At 42.5% G+C, this 21,820-nt stretch overlaps 1 protein-coding gene across 1 annotated transcript in view; it reads right to left on the bottom strand.

Annotated features, from left to right (window-relative positions):
• LOC135217523 (AT-rich interactive domain-containing protein 4B-like) overlaps positions 1-21,820 on the bottom strand; it is a 137,989-nt gene that overhangs the window by 41,911 nt on the left and 74,258 nt on the right. Inside the window, 2 exon segments of the mRNA XM_064253485.1 lie at positions 1,509-1,615; positions 18,322-21,388. Of these exon segments, the coding sequence (XP_064109555.1) occupies positions 1,509-1,615; positions 18,322-21,388 (3,174 nt within the window).

The raw sequence follows: 21,820 nt of genomic DNA on the forward strand, positions 1-21,820 counted from the left end.
CCACAGCCCAATCCAGCTCTGAAACATAAAATGGAATCCAGCAATTTTTAATGAAAGCAAAGCTGGTTAACAAGAGACAACATTGGTTACTGTAAAGAATCTAATTAATACAAAATTTGACAGGTTCTTATTTACATAAGCAAAAATTGTGAAAAGTAGCTGAAATAAAATGTAAATGCAAACAGCAAAAATTGTGAAAAGTAGCTGAAATAAAATGTAAATGCAAACAAACAGAAAATAAATTAGTGATAAGCACTGAAAAAGCAACCTGTCAGCACTGCATGACACAAGAAGTGAGGTTATTGGTTCATATGTGCAAGCTCTGAAGAGGATGCACAATGAATTTTTTTTGCCATATGTGATTAATGGTGTTGTATGATGGAAAAGTTGGGAAAAAGGAGGATATAAGATTTAAGAAATTTTCTTTATATAAATGATACACTTTCATCTAAGAGAATCCAAGAGTAAACTGCTATGGTTTATGAGCACTCTGAGAAAGAATGCAAACATAAGAGCAACTAGGGGTAAGGGATCATAAAAATAAATGAGATGTGGCATAAGAAAATTACCTGGGATATCATGACCACAACAGAAAAGAACTTGCAGGGAACCAACTACAGTACTTCTACTTCATTCTAAAACTGTTAATTCAGTGGATATTGTAAATAGAAAAAAAATTCTACAACAGGCAATTATGGCATAAATCTGAAATTACTACATAATGTACTATGTACAGTCACTCAAAGATGTTTGGCAACATGTTCCAGAAGTTTTCGTTCACATAATAATTTATTCGTTTGATATATATATAAGGAAATGCGCTTTTCTTATTCAATTTTGATTATCAATCATCCGGTTAACAATTTAAAAAATAATTTGCTCATGGTAGTCGAGTAAGAGTCAAATAAAAATCTAATAGTATAATTAGTCATCTATTCAATTCTTGTGGGAGTCAATGCAGATACTTTCTTCTTCATGCATAAATAACCCAATGGAAAAGTATAGGGAGAAAATCTGGTAACACGCAATGGATACTTAGCGGCAGAGAGAGAGAGAGAGAGAGAGAGAGAGAGGAGAGGAGAGAGATAGAGAGAGAGAGAGAGAGAGAGAGAGAGAGAGAGAGAGAGAGAGAGAGAGAGAAATAAAGGAATTATAATAATGACCGAGAGAAATAAGTCGGTTTAAGGAAAATGAGAGGTAGCTCTTAAGACGGAGTTGCCAAATAGCGCCATACATCACTCTTATAAGCTGTTGTCCGAAAAGTTTTGAAGTATGTTGCAAAACTTTTTTGAGTAACTGAACTTTGCTGTTCTGAGAAAAAGAGCCAATGAAAATATTTCAAAGGCGCACGTTTTCAAGAATTTTTACATTACCTACATTTGCTTCATTACATTACAGTATGTAGTAGTACTCATTTATAGCAATAATGAGCACCGTAACAATAACTGTTGTTTTGACCCCATTATTTATTTTACAATTTTATAAAAGTTAAAAATACCTGCTCTTACCTTCAGAGAACTGGTCCATTTTGCTGTTATCTGCTAGGCTGTCTAACTCTACCTCTGAAGAATCGCGTCCAGATTTACTCGACTCGTCCATTTTTGGACCATCGTCCCTGTGATTTAAAAAATAATTTTTGCTATCACACATTCAGACTAATTGGTGAACTGATTATGAAGGTTGGGTCGTATGGTCAAGTGCCTACACCGACATTAAATATTTCTGTGATTTGCTTATCATCAAAATGGGTATATCTGAAACTTGTGCAACTGGCAACATGATTGCAAGGTTTGCCTTCTGTGACCAAGACATGAAACTGCTGCTCTTCCGCTTGTATCGCTACAGTATCTATGGGTGCTCCCTCTGGATGAACTATACCAGAGACCATGAGACGTATCATTGCTGTGCTCAATGTTACTGTCTGTACTTTGTATATTCCATGTATATGGCCTTGAGCTGACAATAAAATGTATTATTACTATTATTATTATTATTATGCTCAATGCTTACAAGCCAAGACATTTAGCTACCAATAGAATGAGAAATATTACAAGCAGAATATATAAGTTATACTACTTTACAAAATACAAACAGCATTAAAAATGACAAATTTCTAACCAATTTGTATTTTTCGTAACTAACAAACCTGAGGTCTTAACATTAGGATAATACTAGTGCCAAGCTGGAAACCAGTAGAATTAATAAAAAAAACGTGTGAGATCCAGGGACTATTGGCATCTGTACCAGGTCACGGGGTATTGTAGTTCCCAGAATGCCTTGGTGTCCCGTGACTATCAGTTACTCTTCCAACCCAGTTTAAACTGTTAGAGGGGTGGTTTGAGGTGGGCCTATCTGTTAAGACCTCAGGTTTGTTAGTTATGAAAAATACAATTTGGTTAAAAATTTGTCATTTGTTCATATATGGAACAAACCTTCGGTCTTAACATTAGGATAGACATACTTATTGATGGGAGGTAGGTCTCTATAACCGACTGGGAGTTTGCCACCATTATCTATTTACAAGTATATGTATTCTAAGACAATCGACTATTACCCTTTGAACCAAAGATATATGAGAATCTCCTTTGAACCAAAGATATATGAGAATCTACTGGTTTCCCTCTTTGGGTGTTTCATACAATGACATGGCTTATTGCATTACAGAAGGTGGATAGCTATCCATTCTCATAAACCACTCCTGTCCCTGTATTATCCCCCCACTCGCTTCCTATTATTGAGAGGAGTGTGTTGCTACTGAAATGTATCCTCTACTCTAGATTATCTTTACAGTATGGCTGTCACCCTCACCTGCATCTAGTCCATTTCAGCTCACAATGGTACTAGTCTCATTCATTCTACTTTCATACCTTCATTTTAGACTAGACACTACGGATGAGCTATACCAATTGTTGGGCAGTCACCACTGGACCCAAGGGAAAAAAAGTGTTCAAGGATCTATGGGCAACATCTTTTAAATAAAAGGAAGTGAAAGTTGTTTGGCATTGCCAAATACCAGCTTTCAAAATCCTCTCCAGACATATTTATCTTGAATGCCAAAGAAGCACCCAAGCCCCTGATGTCATGCGCTCCAGCTCTCTCTAGGGTATTTGACCCTCTGTCTCCTGTCATGTATGCATTTCTGATCGTTTCTCTCAGCCAAAAAGATATTTTGTTCCTGGACACTTCCTTCTTGTTCCGTCCTGTACTTGCAAAAAGCCTTCAGCATCCCGGCCTGAGATGCAGCGTTCTTCTCAAGTAAGCTCTTAGTGCTCTGACAGGGTATAGCAGCATTTCTTCAGGATCATTGTCCACAAATTCTGCCCGAGAAGGTATGGTAAAGGAGTCGAATCTGCCATCCACTACTGGGTTTTGAGTTTTGGCAACGAATTCTGGGAAAAACTCGAAAACCATAGACTTCCAATCTCTCGAATGTTTCACCACTTATGACAGATCATGCAGCTCCCCCATCCTTTTGGTTAAGGCTAAAGCCAATAGGAAGACTGCCTTCAGGGTCAAGCTTCTATTTGTGGTCTGTCTCAATGGCTTGTATGGGAGTTTTGTAAGACTACTCAGTACCATGGTGAAATCCCAATCTGGAGCTTTTAGTTCCTTCGGGGAACAGGACTGCTCAAAACTCTTCATTAACATAGCCATCTCCCATGAAGAAGAAATGTCCACGCATTCAATCTGCAGAACCAAAGCTAGAGGAGCCCTGTAACCCTTTACAGCAGATACAGACATGTCTTTCTGTCCAGATATATATCAGAAAGTCTGCTAACTGTTGAATAGTGGTTCTGAGTGGAGACAAGTTCCCTCTACAACACCAATCACAGTAAGCGGACCATTTACCTTGACCTTCTGAAATTTTCTGCCATCTGTGCTGCTGCTTTCTGAGAAAAGCCTCTCGCTCGCAGGAGATACTTGACAGACTCCACCCGTGAAGTGATAGGAACTGCACCGACTGATGGTACCTCTCCACGTGTGGCTGACATAGTAGGTTGTTCCATGGAGGTAACTCTCTCAGCACATCTATGAGTAGTTCCAAAAGGTCCGGAAACCATTCTGCCTTCGGCCACAATAGGGCTACCAGAGTCATCTTGAGGTTCTGAGACCACATTACCTTGTTAAGAACCTGACAGATTAGGCAAAATGGAGGAAATGCGTACACGTCCGGATTGTCCCAAGGGTGCTGTAGCGCATCTTTTGCTACTGCCTCTGCGTCCGGGACTACAGAATGATACACTTCCAACTTTTTGTTGTACCTGGTTGAGAATAGGTCTATGATCGGCCTTTCCCACAAGATGAACATTTTGTCCACCACTTCCTGATGCAAAGTCCTCTCCGTTCCTAGAATCTGGTCCCTGCGGCTCAATTTGTCGGCAACTATGTTTCTTTATCCTGGAATATATCTGGCTCTGATGTCTACTAAGTTTTCTACAGCCCACTGATGAAGTTGAACTGTCATCAGGTGTAACTGTTGAGATACTAGGCCTCCTTACTTGTTTACGTAAGCTACTACTGTGGTGTTGTCTGACATCAATACCACTGATTGCCCCTTCACCCTCTCCCAGAATTCCTGTAGTGCCAGAAAAGCTGCTTTTAACTCCAACACGTTTATATGGAGTTCTTTGTCCTTGCCATTCCACTTTTCTGAAATCACCAGCTCCTCCATGTGGGCTCCCCAACATTCTAGTGACGCATCCAAGAACAGCAAGAGGTCCGGAGAGGGTTGCTGAAGGGGAACTCCCACTGTCAGATTGTTGTCCTGCACCCACCACAGTAGGTCTTTTCTCACCTCTGTCGACAAGGGAATTTGCTCGTATGGGTGACCTACCGTTGGCGACCAAAACTCCTTCATCCTCCATTGCAATGATCGAAGGTGTAGTCTCCCATGTGGTACCAGCTTCTCCAAGGAACTTGGAATTCCCAGGCTACCTGCCACTGTTTTGCTGGCTGTGTTAGCTTTTCCAGAGAGGCATTCACCACTTGTTTGCATTTCTCTAAACTCTGGTCTGCTGGGAACCATTTTGGCTTTTACTGTGGCTATAATCATACCCAGGTACACCAGCCTCTGACTTGGATCCAACTTTGACTTCTCCTGATTTATCACAATGCTTCGGCTGTGACAAAACTGCAGAAAGGTATCTCTGTCCTGAAGTAATTTTTCTCTGGACTTTGCTATCTCGCCAATCGTCTAAGTATCTTATTAGCCTGATCCTCTGAGCATGCGCCCATGTTGACACGAGAGTGAATACTCTTGTAAAAACTTGAGGAGACGTCGTCAACCCGAATCACACAACTCTGAATTGGAAAACTTTCTCTGCAAGACTGAAGCGGAGAAACTTCCTGGAAGACTGATGGACTGGGATCTGAAAGTATGCATCCTTCAAGTCTATTGTCAGCATAAAGTCCTTGTCCCTGACTACTGCTAGAACTGTCTTTGGGGTCTCCATTTTGAACCTGGTTTTCCTTATAAACAGATTCAATGTTGACAGATCTAGCACTGTCCTCCAATCTCCGTTGGCTTTGGGGACAAGGAAAATACAGCTGTAAAAGCCCTTTGACAGAAGCGATACTTGTTCTACAGCTCCCTTCTCCATCATCTTCAATTTCTCCTACAGAAAAAGAGCTTTCTGAGATTCCTGAGCATAGGAGAGGTGTGGTAATGGTTCTTCTGTCAGGGGTGGGGTCACATCAAACAGAATCAAATATCAGACTCTGAGAACATCCACCACCCATTGCTCCGCTCCAAATTCCTGCCACACCCATTGGTGTGGCTGAGTAATAAGAGGCACCCATCCTATCATCTCAAACCTCTTTCCCTGCCCCTAATACCCCTTCCTCTGTTGGGTCTATTGTGAAAGGGCCGATGAGCTAACTTCTTTGGGGAAGAGGATCTTGTTGATCTATGAAAGAAGTTATGTTATGTCTCACTGGTCTCTTCTGAGGTAATTGCTGATGTTGCCTTACCTCATTAGAATTAGCCTGGCTTCCAGATGTTTTCCTAACTGTCTGCTGGGCTAATCTGTCGTTAGTATCCATTCTTCTATCTATAGCAGCTTCCAGTATACCCTTTGGTAATAGCAACTGCGACTGTAGGATATCCCCATTCCGCACTGCTAATAGGGAATCCAAGTCAATAGTGCGGCCTAATCTAGCCAATGCTGCATCTCTGCTCATCAACAGGATATTAGCCCATACATTGGCACTCAAATTTGTCAAGTACGCAATCACTTTGGAACCTGATTGGAGCAATCTGAAAAACATTCTCTCATCCACTAATTTTCTTGTTGCTTCTGAGAATGAAATTTTTGCTACTGCTGTTGACCAAAGGTCTAACCAAGAAGCAGTCTGAAAGATAGAAGAAGCCAATGCTTCCAATGTAGCAGCCTCCTGACAAGTCATCAACGGGCATTCCATCTTAATTTGATCCAAGGTTAATCCAGGCTTTAACCTTACCACATCTGGGTTAATTTGTCTTGATAGCAAAGTAACCATGGGTGTCGCATAATATTTCCTATGTTTCATCAATGGCGGGGTAATAAACTTAAATGATCTATTTGATCCTAAAGAATTATCCCTTCCAGAAATCCGTGCATTGACATGCTGTAAAACTGACTCCACACGACTTGAGCAAGGTAGCTCATACGACACCTTCGTATCCTTTTTCAGTCCAAATACCATATCGATTCCCAGAGGAAGTATACTGGCAGGTGTCTCCGGACTCCTTGAAACGTTATTGGATTGACGAATTAAATCAGCCACCTCCGCATACAAAGCCAGAAACTCCTAGAGCAAGAACTCCGTCTATTCCTCCAAGATGATGGTTCTCTAGAAACCGAGCTAATTTCCTCTCTATCTCTATTAACATTATTCAAGGCCATTGAACTATTATCTCCGATGGCCGTCAGGGAAGTTGACCTTGATCTCTCGTCGGGGCGAACAACGCCTTCCATCAGTGTACCAGGAGAGATTACCAACTCTCTATTATTTGACCTTTTAATGGGAGCTTTCTCACCCTTCCTTCTTATTTTAAAAGGTCTTACAGGAGAAACTGGTTTACGTTCTTCGTTGAATGCTGCCCACTCACCGTTGATTTCCCCAATGGCAGTGGAGTCTCTGCTAAACGCTTTGTCCTCACCGTTGGCATCTCCACAGCGGTCGCCAATCCAGTGGCCGTTGATGCTTTCGCCCATTCGGACAATTGTAAATGACTTTGTCTGTTAGCGTTAACTTTAACAGCCACTGTCTTCTTCACTTTGATGCTGACAGGGATGTGACAGTCCTGGCTCAAAGATGAAGAAGAATTTACTCTTCTCCTCTTGGCATGAGGATCAGTCACAAAGTCCCGTATCCTCCAACGTTTGACTGGTACATGCAGTGATGTCATTGAATTTTGTAACGATGCCGAACTAGAGGAAGACAACAAAGATGATGATTCAAGTCTTTTCTTTTTGTCTTTCTTATCTATTTTGTCCTCTAAAGCTTGTAATTTCTTCAAGACTGTGTACCAATGAGTCAAAAAGTATATTCGTCTCGGAGGCAACAAAGTAGTGAGAGAAGCAGTAGGCTGTGACGTCATCACGTCAGCCATGCTCATGTGACGTTAGTTGTGACGTCACCACACTTATAGGGAGAGATTGAGCGGCTACTGATGGAATCCCTGCGTGTGCTACAAAACTGTTTCCAAAGTTCTGCATCGCCGGAAACATCGGTGTTGTTGTTGGTGTCGTAGGATTTGCTCCCATAAATTGCAGGCCAGGGGGATGCAGAACATTCATTGTTGGCGGGCCCAGGTGAAAACGTGACGCCATATAGTGAGAAAGCAACCCCTCCAAGGTACGCCTGGTAGGCCTAATGCTGACCACATTCCTTCCATTCTCTGCGCATCAGGGGCTGAAATTTGGGACAAGATGGCAATGCTCCCCTTCTCCCTGCCGGGAATGATGGAGCGTAATTATGCATAAAATTACTCAAAACCCCTCCTGTAGTTTCAATATCGAATCGTTAGAAGAAACTGTAGGGGTATGGGAAACATCAAAAGCAGGCAACAAAACATATGGAGCAGTCTGATGCATTGCCGATATAAAAGACGCCGACGACACTTGGTCATCTAAAGATGGCGTTGTCTCCTTTCATTTGTACTGGCCTTTCCCATAAAACTTCATCCATTGTTCCACCGCCAACCATGACAAACTGAACAACGATTAGTAATAGTACATATGTTTCTCTGCACGTACAACATGTTGGATGTGGATCTGTAGATACCGATGTTAAAAATCTTGAACAAGGAAACCCACTCACTCCAGGGCATTTCCTTTGTCTCTTGCGAGATCTCGAAGAAATTTCCCTTGGGGAAGCAAAATTCTCACAATGTACACACACCTAGCAGATCACACCTACACTGAGATCACCCAGAGAGAGAAAAAAGGAAAATATGAATAAAAACAGGCAAACTAAACCAGCTTTAAACAGATAGAAAGTAATTACGTCCTATCTTAAAGGCGGTAGGTAAGTAACTGATAGGTCATGGGACACCGAGGGCATTCTGGGAACTGCAATACCCTGCGACCTGGTACAGATGCCAATAGTCCCTGGATCTCACAATTTTTTTTATTAATTATACCAGTTTCCAGCTTGGCACTAGTATTATCCTAATTTTCAGACCGAAGGTTTGTTTTGTAATGAACAAAAGCCTATCTAACCTAAGGCACAGCTAAAAATTACACAAGACTTCAGAAAAGGACTAATCACACCAAAGAACTTAAATGAATGATTAAGTACCATACAACACTAAAAGAATCCTAACTAATCTGTCCATGTATTCTCAGAACCATGATATGACTTCACATGAACAAATTGTAATAAACACAAAACATCAGGGTACAAATTATTAAAATGATTGACTTAAAACTGAATTATTTTTCCCATTGCTTTAAAATGGGCTCCAAAGTACAAAGTACTAATGCCAGTTACAGAAACTGAGGATATAAAATAAATACTCCAGTTAATAATTATAGCACACTATAATGTGTAGCCAGACCAGTGCCAAATTTCTTAACTCACAGGTCTGGCCCAAAAGGTTTGGAGGATAAAATTAACAGCTTATCTAATAAATCACAGAGCTTTGTAAAAACTTTTAAAACTGGATAGGCTGACTAGGTTGAAATTCTGACAAAAATCACTAAAAGGATTTGTCCCCCATAACAGATGTTACTTTTTCTGCAAGTGTGGTCAAGTGGGGAGGTCCTAATCAAGAGTGCAATGTGCAATACAAAGTACAGGCGGCCCGCGGTTAACAGCGCAATCACTTAGCAGCGAATCGGTTTTATGGCTGTCGTCAAAAATATTCATTAAAAAAAAAAAAAAAAATTAAAAAAAAAAAAAAAAAGGTATTTTAAGGTACTTTTACAGCACAATTTTTGGTTAACAGCGCCGTTATGTCTAACGAGTACATACATTTGTAGAAAAACCATTCAGACCTTAAAAGATTTGCAAATTATATTAAAAAATTTATTGAGAGTTATTACATAGGTACTGGGGTAAACTATATGCCCCTGACACTGTTCTATGCTGAAAATATAGATTTAAATAAGTGCAAATTTAGCAATTGATGTGGCAATTTATAAATGTTCATGCTTTTATGTTTAAAATGTGTATGAAAATTTATTACGTGTAGGGTACTTTTACTTCAGCACATAAATATGATACAAGGGCAGTTTTTGAAACTGCCCTCCAGTTATCAAAGAGGAAGTTTTTTCATGTTTGTTCTTGTGAGCCGCCGCCTGCTGCTCTTCAGAAAATATCAAGTTTAAAAAAAAAAAAAAAAAAAAAAAAAAAAATTGCATATTTAGCGATCAATGTGTTGATTTATAGATGTTCATGCTTTTATGCTTAAAATGTATATGAAAATGTATTTTTATTTATATGCATAAATATGACACAAAGGCAGCTTTTGAAACTGCCCTCTGAATGGGATGTTTTTTTCATGTCCGTTCTTGTGAGCCACTGCCTGCCGCTCTTCCAAAAATATAGTTCAAAAAGTGCAAATTTAGCAATTGATGTGTCAATTTTATAAATGTTCATGCTTTTATGCCGAAAATGTGTATGAAAATGTATTACATATAGGGTTAGTTTTATTTTTGTACATAAATATGATACAAATTACGGCAGCTTTAGTAAGTGCCCTCCGCGTATATCAGAGGATATTTTTTCATGTTCATTCTTGTCCGCCGTTGTTCCGAAAAATGCCTTACCAAGACTTCATGTGGTTGTATTTTATTAATTTGGGAGCTAATTATAACTTTATAACTCATTTTGTTAATGAAACTTCAGCTTTTTGTTATAAGTTTTCATGCTTTTATGTTTAAAATGTGTATGAAAAATGTATTACAGGGTATTTTTTTTTTTTTTGTAACAATATGATACAGTGGCAGTACACATGTCTATTTGAAGTCTTTGTAACAGCCCTTCACATGATGAATAAAATAGGTTGTTCAGTCACACCCACATAATATTTTAATTTGTATCACTGAATCACATTTTTATAACAAATTATATTTACAATTGTTGCATAAATTGATATTAAAAGACAAAACTCATGTATACATTCAATTTTGCAACACTGCAATTTGTTTGTTTTTCCATGGGATTACAGTGCTGTTTGACTGGTCTAGGGAGCTGTTAACTGGTCTAGTATTCCGAAAGCAGGTGTGCAGCGGCTATAAACTTTATAATAGCTTAGCATCGAAAATCGCTTAGCCTTGGCGGCCAGGAATGGAACCCCTGCTGCTAACCGTGGGCTGCCTGTACCTTGCATGCACACTACAGTGTGCTGAGTTCCCATTAGTCTCAGCTACATTACTTCCGCCTTTTTACTGCAATTACATTAAATCTCTTTTTGCAAAGCTCTACTACAACTTTACCTTCCTTCAATTTTTACCTCTAATTCAAGACAAAACCCATGTGTCTTGTAATGTGACAGTGGTCACACTGATCTACAATAATGCATCCAACAAGTGCGCCCATTCCAAGACAGACATTACCCCTCTTGTGTCCATGGAATTTTACAATCGGTCTAGCCAAAACAGAATTAGGTATTTTATCAACATCTTCAATTCCTCTAATAGTTAAATGTATAGGAATCCAGCAAAGGTCAACATTTATATCAACTTTACATAATGCTTGCGAAGATATCTGATCTGCTGAACATGGGATTTAAATTTTTTTTATATTTTACAGGAATTCTAAAAATGCCAATCAACTGCAAAAACTTGTGAAAGCATATTTACAGTACCATTATAAAATGTTCAGTGCAAGTCCAACGTAAAACTGTAAATCTTACCTAAAATACCAAATTTGTAACTAATTTGTATTTTTCATAACTAACAAACCTGAGATCTTAACATTAGGATTTACTAGCACCAAGCTGGAAACCGGTAGAATTAAAATTACACTTGTGAGATCCAGGGACTAATGGCATCTATACCAGGTCACGGGGCATGTATACCCAGAATGCCCACGGCTACCTGTGACCCACCAGTTATATTTCTAACCCAGTTTAGACTGCTAGAGGGGTGGTTCGAGGTGGGCCTTTAACTGTTAAGACCTCAGGTTTGTTAGTTATGAAAAATACAAATTAGTTACAAATTTGGTATTTGTTCATACACGAAACAAACCTTCGGTCTTAACATTAGGATAGACTTACTATTGGAGGGAGGTAAGTCTCTACAACTGACTGGGAGTTTGCCACCTTATCCATTTCCGAATATATAGGGAAATTCTAAGAGAATGGACAATGAACCTAGGACCAAAGATATAAGCGGATCTATTGGTTTTCTCCCACTGGGTGTAGATACCATTCTACTGTTTACTCTTGTCCCTTGCAACTGGATCCACCTTCACCCCTCTTTTCCCTATCCAGAGGGGTGTGTTGCTACTGAAAAGTATATCATCACCTAAGATAGCTTCACAGTATGGCTGACCACCTTACCTGCATCTAGTCCGTTCCAGCACATGACGGTACTCTCCTTCATATTGCCCGTAGTTAAAGGAGTAGGAAGAAAGTAGTAAAGAAAAAAGACCAGTCATCCCATTCATTCTACTTTCATACCTTCATCTTAGACTAGACGCAAACTGACCCGCCAGGGGCACTGGATGAACTATATCACTTGTTGGGCCGCCACCACTGGACCCAAGGAAAAGGTGTCCAAGGATCTATGGGCAACATCTTTCAAATAAAATGAGGTGAAAGTTGTTTGGCATTTCCACACACCAGCTTTCAGAATTCTATCCACAGACATGTTCTTCTTAAATGCCAGGGAAGCACTCACGCCCCTGATGTCATGAGCTCTAGCTCCCACCTGGCTATCTGACCCTCTGTCTTCTGCCGTATAAGCATCTCTGATCGTCTTCCTTAGCCAAAACGATATTGTATTCCTGGACACTTCCTTCTTGTTCCGTCCTGTACTTCTTGTTCCGGCCTGAGGTGCCTTGTTCTCTTTAAGTACTCCCTTAGTGCCCTGACGGGGCACAGGAGCATCTCAGCTTTGTCGTTGTCTACAAAGTCTGCCAAGGAAGGTATGGTAAAGGAGTCGAATCTGCCGTCTACTATTGTTGGATTTTGGGTCTTGGCCATGAATTCTGGGACAAACTCAAATACCATTGATCTCCAACCTCTCGAGTGCTTTATGAGATATGAGAGGCCATGTAGCTCCCCCACCCTTTTGGTTGAAGCCAGGGCCAATAAGAAGACTGTCTTCAGGGTCAGGCTCCTATCAGTGGACTGCCTTAGTGGTTCGTAGGGGGGTTTTGTCAGACTACTCAGTACCTTGGTCAGATCCCAATCTGGGGCTTTTAGCTCCTTTGGTGGGCATGACTGTTCAAAGCTCCTCATCAGCATGGCCAACTCTCATGAAGACGATATGTCCACTCCTTTCATTCGTAAGACTGAGGCTAGAGCCGCCCTGTACCCCTTCACTGCAGATACAGACATATGTTTTTCTGTTCTGAGATATATCAGAAAGTCTGCTAACTGCTGAATAGTGGTACCGAGTGGAGACAAGTTCCCTCTACGACACCAATCACAGTATGCTGACCACTTTCCTTGGTATACTGTCGCAGATGATTTTCTGATATTACCTGCCATCTGAGTTGCTGCTTTCTGCGAAAACCCTCGCGCTCGGAGGAGATACTTGACAGTCTCCACCCGTGAAGTGATAGGGACTTCACCGACTGGTGGTACCTCTCCACGTGCGGCTGACACAGAAGGTTTGCTCTATGGAGGTAACTCTCTTTGGCACATCTACTAGGAGTTCCAGTAGGTCTGGAAACCACTCTGCTTTCGGCCATAACGGGGCTACCAGGGTCATCTTGAGGTTCTGAGACCGCATTACCCTGTTCAGAACCTGACGGATTAGACAAAATGGAGGAAATGCGTACACGTCCAGATTGTCCCAGGGGTGTTGTAGCGCATCTTCTACTACTGCCTCTGCGTCTGGGACTACTGAACAATACACTTCCAACTTTTTTGTTGTACCTGGTTGCGAAAAGGTCTATGATCGGTCCTTCCCACAACATGAGCATCCTGTCCACTACCTGTTGGTGTAGGGACCACTCCGTTCCCAGAATCTGATCCCTGCGGCTCAACTTGTCGGCCACTATGTTTCTTTTTCCCGGAATATACCTGGCCTTGATGTCTACCAGGTTCTCTATAGCCCACTGGTGAAGTTGAACTGTTATCACATGTAACTGCCGAGAAACTAGGCCTCCTTGCTTGTTTATATAAGCTACTACTGTGGTGTTGTCTGACATCAATACCATTGAGTGTCCCTTTACTCTCTCCCTGAATTCCTGTAGAGCCAGAAAAGCTGCTTTCAACTCCAGCACGTTTATATGGAGTTCTCTGTCCTTGCAACTCCATTTTGCTGACACCATCAACTCCTCCATATGGGCTCCCCAGACTTCTAGTGACGCATCCGAGAACAGCAAGAGGTCTGGGGAGGATTGTTGAAGGGGGACACCCACTGTCAGATTGTCGTCGTCCACCCACCACAGCAAGTCTTTCCTCACTTCTGCCGACAAGGGAATTTGCTCGTACGGGTGATCTACTGTTGGTGACCAAAACTCCTTCATCCTCCATTGTAGGGACCGAAGGTGTAGCCTTCCTTGTGGTACTAGCTTCTCCAGGGAGGTTAGGATTCCCAGCACCACCTGCCACTGTCTTGCTGGCTGTGTCTGTTTTCCCAGAAAGGCATTCACCACTTGTTTGCATTTCTCTACTCTTTGGTCTGTGGGGAATACTTTGGCTTGTGTTTGTCTATCACCCATTCCCAGATATTCCAAACGATTGACTTGGATCCAACTGCGACTTCTCCTGATTTACCACAATACCTAGGCTGTGACAAAGCTGCAGGAGGGCCGCCCTGTCCCTGAGTAATTTCTTTCTCCCTGGACTTTGCTATCACCAGCCAATCGTCCAGATATCTTATTAGCCTGATCCCCTGAGCATGCGCCCACGCCGACACGAGGGTGAACACTCTTGTAAAAACTTGAGGAGACGTTGTCAATCCGAAGCACAGGACCTTGAATTCGAAAGCTTTCCCATGCAAGACTGAAGCGGAGAAATTTCCTTGAAGACTGATGGACTGGTATCTGAAAGTATGCGTCCTTTAGATCGACTGTCAGCATAAAGTCTCCGATTCTGACTGCTTGTAGAACCGTTTTCGGAGTTTCCATCTTGAAACTGGTTTTCCTTATAAACAGATTCAGCGTTGACAGGTCTATTACTGTCCTCCACTCCCCGTTGGCTTTGGGTACCAGGAAAATCCTGCTGTAGAAGCCTTTTGCCGGACTGCATACTTGTTGCACAGCTCCTTTTTCCATCATCTTCACTTCGTCCTGCAGATTAGTGGCCTTCTGAGATTTGTGGGCATAAGTGACGTGGGGTAATGGTTGATCTGTCAGGGGCGGGGTTACCTCGAATGGGATCAAATACCCGATCCTGAGAACCTCCACCACCCACTGCTCTGCCCCTAGTTCCTGCCACACCTTCCAGTGATTTGCCAGGCAACCCCCCACTGGTGTGGCCGAGTGATGGGAGGCGCCCATCCTATCTTCTTGAGCCTCTCCCTCTTCCCCTATTGCCCCTTCCTCTGTTGTTTCTATTGTGAAAGGGCCGATGAGTTATCCTCTTTGGGGAAGAGGGTCTTGTGACTCTATTAGGGATGCTATGTCTCACTGTCTTCTTTCGAGACATACGCTGTTGTCTTCCCTCCAAAGGAGTAGTTTGACTGTTAGACGTTTTCCTAACTGCCTGTTGCACCAACCTATCGTTAGTGTCCATCCTTCTTCTATCTATCGCCTCTTCCAGTATGACCTCTGGCAACAGCAGTTGCGATTCCAAGATATCCCCATTCCTCATTGCTAACAGGGAATCCAAATCCACATTGCGGCTTAGTCTAGCCAACGCTGCATCTCTCCTCATTAGCAGGATATTTGCCCAGACATTGGCACTTACGTTTGTCAGGTACGCAATCGCCTTGGAACCTGACAGTAGTAATCTAATGAACAATGGTTCATCCACTACTTTTCTTGTTGCTTCCGAGGATGCAATTTTCGCCACTGCTGTTGACCAAAGGTCTAACCAAGAAGCAGCCTGAAAGACAGAAGCAGCTGTTGCTTCTAACGTAGCAGCCTCTTGGTACGTCATCGAAGGGCACTCCATTTTAACCTGATCCAAGGTTAATCCAGGCCTTAACCTTACAACATTAGGGTTCATTTGTCTAGACAGCAAAGGGACCTTCGGTGTCGTATAATATTTCCTTTGCTTTATCATTGGAGGGGGAATAAATTTAAATGATCTATTAGATCTTAAGGAATTATCCCTCCCTGCAATCTTTGCGTTTACGTGTTGCAAGACCGATTCCGCATGACTCGAACAAGGCAATTCATACGACACCTTGGTATCCCTCTTTAGTCCAAATGCCATGTCAATTCCAGGAGGAAGCATACTGGCCGGTGTTTCTGTCTTCTCCGAAAGGTTATTGAATTGACGAATCAAATCAATCACCTCTGCAAACTCTTGGTTTTCTCCTTCCTCCGGCTCTAGTGTACCATTCTCCGTCACAAGGGATGTTGTCTCGCCTCTATCTTCTGACAGACGGCCCGGAATTCCACGGCCGCCTGCCCCTACGGCCGCGGTCTCTTTGATCTTTGCTGGCCGCTGTTGGCTCGATCCCGGATAGTCAGCAGGGGAACGAGAACATCTCACTCTTTCTCTGCTCACGGATCTAGAGCGAGAATCTCGTCTAGATCTCCAAGATGAAGGCTCCCTTAAGACAGATATAAGTTCGTCTCTATTAGTATTGGCATCGTTTTCAAGCGTCGGCGAGCCCGGCCTCGACCTTCTATCCAGACGGACACTGCCTTCCACGAACGTATCCGCCGAGGTTGCCAACTCTCTATTTTTCGTACTTTTAATAGGAGCCTTATCGTCCTTCGTACGTATTTTGAACGGCCTTTTACGGCGAAACTGGGACCTGCATTCCATCCTCTGCTGCACCTTTCGCCGCCAACGTCGATTTTACCAGAGGTATCGCAGTTTTTGCGATCCGAACTGGCAACTCGCCTCGGCCGCTAGCCCGCCGGCCGTCACCTCTCTCGCTTGTTCGGATTCTTGCGAACGGCTTCGTCTGCCAACCTTGTGCTTAATAGCCACTGACTTCCTGACCTTCCTGCTGACTTGGAAATGACAGTCTTGGTCCGAAGATGAGGAAGAATTGATTCTTCTCCTCTTAGCCCGAGGATCCGCCAGGAACTCCTGAATCCTCCTCCAACGCTTGACTGGCGCTCGCCGTGACGTTATCGGACTTAGCGATGACGCCGAACTAGAGGAAGACGACGAAGAAGGCGAATCACACTTTTTCTTTTTGTCTCACTTATTCATTCTCTTCTCTATATCCTGTAATTTCTGCATTACAGTTTGCATTGACATGTCAGAAGGCGTATTAGCGTCTGGGTGCAGCGAAAAAGGCCGAGAATCGGTCTGTGACGTCATCACGCCTGCCATCTCAGAGTGTGACGTATGTTGTGACGTCATCCCTCTCGTAGGGAGAGACTGAGAGGTTTCTGCTGGCAACCGCACGTTTGCTGCCAAACTACCTCCCACGTTCTGCATCGCTGTAAACACTGAGTGGGATGGTGAAGCCGCAGCATTCAAATAAATTCCCATAATTGCAAGCCCGGGGGATGAAGGAACCATTCAGCGCTGCCGGACCCTGCTGGAACCGTGACGTCATATAATGCGCAAGCAGACCATCCAAGGTTGGTACGCCTGGTAGGCCTAGCGCTGACCACGTACCATCTAACCTATGCGCTTGAGAAGCAGGAGCCTGGAACAAAGATGGCGGATCTACCCCTCTACTTGTTGGGAACAAAGGAGAGTGCATATTATTCATAAGATTACCCAAGGCCCCTCCTGACGTTTCCGATACAGAACCGCTAGGAGAAACCGAAGGGGTATGAGTCAAATCAAAAGCAGGTGGAGAAACATATGGAGCAGCCTGGTTTATTGCCGATACAAAAGAAGCCGGTAAGGTTTGGTCATCCAAAGATGGCGTCACCACCTTCCTTTTGTATTGGCTTTTCACATAGAACTTCTTCCACTGTTCCACCGACCAACCGCGACAAACAGAACACGGATTAGTAACCGTACATACGTTTTCCCTGCACCTACTACACGTTGGATGAGGATCCGTCGACACCGAAGTTAGGAACCTAGAACATGGAAAGCCACTGACTCCTGGGCATTTCCTTTGTCTCCTCTTCGAAACGGTAGACGATCCCGATGTTGAGGCAAAATTCTCCATCATACTACGTATACACTCTTATCACACACTGATCACACTTGGAGAAAGAAAAGGAATGAAAAATAAAAAATGAAATGGATAAAGAGCGGGCAAACTGAAAAACCGGCTTTAAATCAGATAAACAGTAACACGTCTTATCTTAAAGGCGGTAGGAAAATAACTGGTGGGTCACAGGTAGCCGTGGGCATTCTGGGTATACATGCCCCGTGACCTGGTATAGATGCCATTAGTCCCTGGATCTCACAAGTGTAATTTTAATTCTACCGGTTTCCAGCTTGGCGCTAGTAAATCCTAATGTTAAGACCGAAGGTTTGTTTCGTGTATGAACAAACTAATTTTAACATCACTGAAAAACTAAGACTCCATAGAAATACTGTGAATGTCTATAAACATTAACTTAGTGGCTTGTTATATTTTATAATATTAATAACCAAACAAAGTACATCCTACTCACCCTCCTCTTGGAGAATCTGATAAATTGGAGATAATACTCTCAGGAGTTGTTGGAGGGGTGTTGTCTAAAACTGTATTCTGTGAAGGCCTGATATTTCTACTGGCAGCCATGCTGCCACACTCTGCAGCAGATGTTGACGGTGCTGTCGCTGAAAGAACCGACGAAGACGTACTACAACCACTTCGTGAACTTGCTGCTGCAGCAGCAACTGCAGCTACAACATCCAGGTTAGGACTGTGAATAGCATTGCTCACACTCTGGTTGTGCCTGGAAGAAATCTGATGCTGATAGTCCATTGGTGATTGATGCTGCTGATTTGGATGATCTTGAGTGTGTTCTTGGTGGTGAGGATGGGGGTGAAGTTTCAACGTATGCTGATGAGGTAATAAATGGTCTGTTTGTGGTTGTGGCTTCCCTTGTTGCTGCATTGGTTGTAAATGTTGTTGTTGTTGTTGCTGGGACTGCTGCTGCTGCTGCTGCAGCTGGATGTGATGATGTGACTGCTGATGCTGCATCTGAGGTGCCTGTTGTGGCTGCGGTTGTCTTTGGTGTAAGGACTGTTGAGGTGGTTGCTGAGGATTCTGCCGAATCTGAGGCGGCTGCTGCTGCTGCTGCTGAATTTGCATGTGTTGAGGTTGTACATGATGCTTTTGCTGTTGCATTTGTTGTTGCTGCTTTGCATGGAGTGGCTCTAATTTTTGAGATGATGTTGGAGACTGAGGCACTAAGATCTGTTGGGGTTTTGCTGGTGGTGGCTGCTTGAGAGTTGGTTTTACATGAACAGAGGAAGGTGGAGGTGGAGGAGGAGGGGGAGTTTGCTGCTGCTGCTGCTGCTGCTGCTGAGACACTGGGAGCTGAGACTGAGATGATGAGTGTTGTTGAGGAGCGGGAACAGGACCTCTTTTACCAAAACTACTTCCAGTTGGGACACTGGCAAAGGGCATTTCATTTTTAATTTCCTGCCGCTGTGGAGCATCAGTATCAGTGGAAATGGGATCATGAGTCATTGGACTTCCAGGGGGAATGGTTTCCTCACACAACAGATCACCCAGACCTGTTTCGGTTTCCTCTTCCTCTAACCTTTTAGGAGTGGCAGAGGCAGATGCTCTGGGTTTCTTCCTACTGAGCTGAGATTCAACCTCTTCTTCATCTTCTTCCTCTTCCTTCTCATTATTACTCATCTTGTTCTCATCCTTTTTGAAAACTCCACACTTTCCAATGACTCTCATCACAGGCCCTCTCTCCTCATCATCATCCTCATCTGCGTCTTCATCATCCATATCATCATCATCTCTCTTTTCTTTTTTCTTCTCAGTTTCACTCATAGGTTTATATACCCTCTTCAGAGGAGACAGTTTTTCACCATCTGAACCTAGTTTCCCCCTCCTCATTCTTCTTTCTGCATCAAGCCTAGGATTCCTACAGTCAGAATCTGACTCTTCTGATGTATCAGGCAGAAACTCACGACTTATGACCTTTTTGACACGACTAGACGTTCGCCTTCTTTTGTCAGGGCTTGGTTTTGTTTCAGATTTATCACTTTCTTCAAGTTTCTCAGTTTGATCCTGCCTGGCTCGTTTTATCACAGCTTCAATACTCTCCTCAACAGAACTCTCTCTCTTTATTCTATCTACATCTGAACCACTGATGTTTGACACAGAACTATCTTGAATAGAGGTTTCTCTTGATGGCGACTGCATAGGTGATGCTATGATGCGTTCTTTCACTTTTTCTGTGGTCTCAGGCCTATTTAAAAGATGAGGAAATATCTGTTGCTGTCTTTGTGAAAAAGACATTACTTTTGGTTCCACTTTCTCTTCAACCTTCACTTGAGGAACCTTTTCCAATTTGGGTTCAAATGCAGGTTTAGGAATGGGCTTAGCAAGAGCCTTTGACTCAATGATGGGCATTATAGCCTGAGCAAGAATGTGGGAAGAAGCACCAACTGGTTTGTGAGGCGTTACAACAGTTTTATCTACACCTGTCAAGGGTTTTGTCTTGACAGGGGTCCCAGCCATACGTACAGGCTCTTTAAGAGGAGATGGGGATTTAGGCATTTCACCTTGAACAAGTTTTGGGGAAGGACATTTTGGCATTTCTGGCTTAATTACTTTGACATCAGTAAGAGATCCCATGGAAGGTTCCAACTTTACGGGAGTTTCCTTTTTCACAATAACTTTGCTAGGAGTTGCTACAACAGGCGGTGAGGCTGCTGGGCTTTCCTTCTTTTCAGGGGTTGTGGTACCCTCCACAACATTAACAGATTCCTTAGAATCACAAGGCAAACGTTTACTAGGTGATTCTCTTGATAAGGCCAACTTCTTTTGAGAACTTAAACTATTATCACTATCAGATTCGTTCTTGTCAGTATCTCCTTCTTTTCTGGTACGAGCTTTCTTCTTAAACTTCTCAACATCTGCTGGTTCTTCAGCTCCAACTACACCAATACTATTCTTTGTTCTTGTTTCCTTTCTAGCCCGCATCTCACCAATATCAAATGGCTCTGGTTCTTTAAATTCATATATATCATCTTCCAAACTCTCAAGCTTTGGGGATAACAACTTGACAGGTTCTTGAGCAACAGGTTTACTAGGAGATTCTGTCTTCTTTGGAATACTTTCCAAACACTTTTTCACAGGAGTCACAGGAGTTTCAACACATTTCTTTTCAGGGCTAGCAAATGGCATTATCACTAAAGCTGGACCAGCAATTATCCTGGGTGGCATTTCTTTGACTGCCCTATCCTCTTCTTTCTTGATAGGTTTATCAAGACCTTTCATTTCAGACATAATGGCATTCAGATCAATGTCTTTACCACAAGGTTTAGGTTCTTCCCCTTCCTCTTCCTCCTTTTTTATGTCAACTGGTGGTGATTTTGCTTTGATTTCCTTTACAGGCTTCTCTACATATGTGCCAGTAGCAAGGCATGGTTCTGAGGTAGGAGTAGATGAAGCAGAAGATGTAGAAGGGGGATTCGTTCTTCTCTCAACACTAACCCGTGTCCTAGACTTTTCAGATCCTGTATCACCATCAGATTCATATTCCTCACTATCACTGTCTGCGGTATCTAAAAATAAAAAAAATCTATCAGATATCCATAAAGCAACGCATTTCTTGATACCTACAAACACATTTTGTTTTCTGCAGTTTCCACGGATATACTGCACTCAAGTTGCCTAGGCATCTTTTAAGTATTAATATTGACAGGTGTTGGGATGAAGCTATGACTATTCATGATCATTTGCTTGGACATCCAATTTCATATTTGAACCACAAATTACAGATATCTCCTATTTTGCATAAAAATGTGATTATAATATGTATCCTACAATTAAGGAATCTCTTCCCTCACTTAACTGAATTCCCATATGCAAATATTCCTATTGCCTTATGATCTTTGACCAAATTGTAGAGTGCTCGTAAAAATAATAAAATGGGTAACGCCACCAGGCTTATTATTCTGGCAAAAAAAGAATGGCCTTTTGAGGGTGAATAAATT

This window comes from Macrobrachium nipponense, chromosome 7, assembly GCF_015104395.2.
Source record: "Macrobrachium nipponense isolate FS-2020 chromosome 7, ASM1510439v2, whole genome shotgun sequence".
In the NCBI taxonomy this organism is placed as follows: Eukaryota; Metazoa; Arthropoda; class Malacostraca; order Decapoda; family Palaemonidae; genus Macrobrachium; species Macrobrachium nipponense.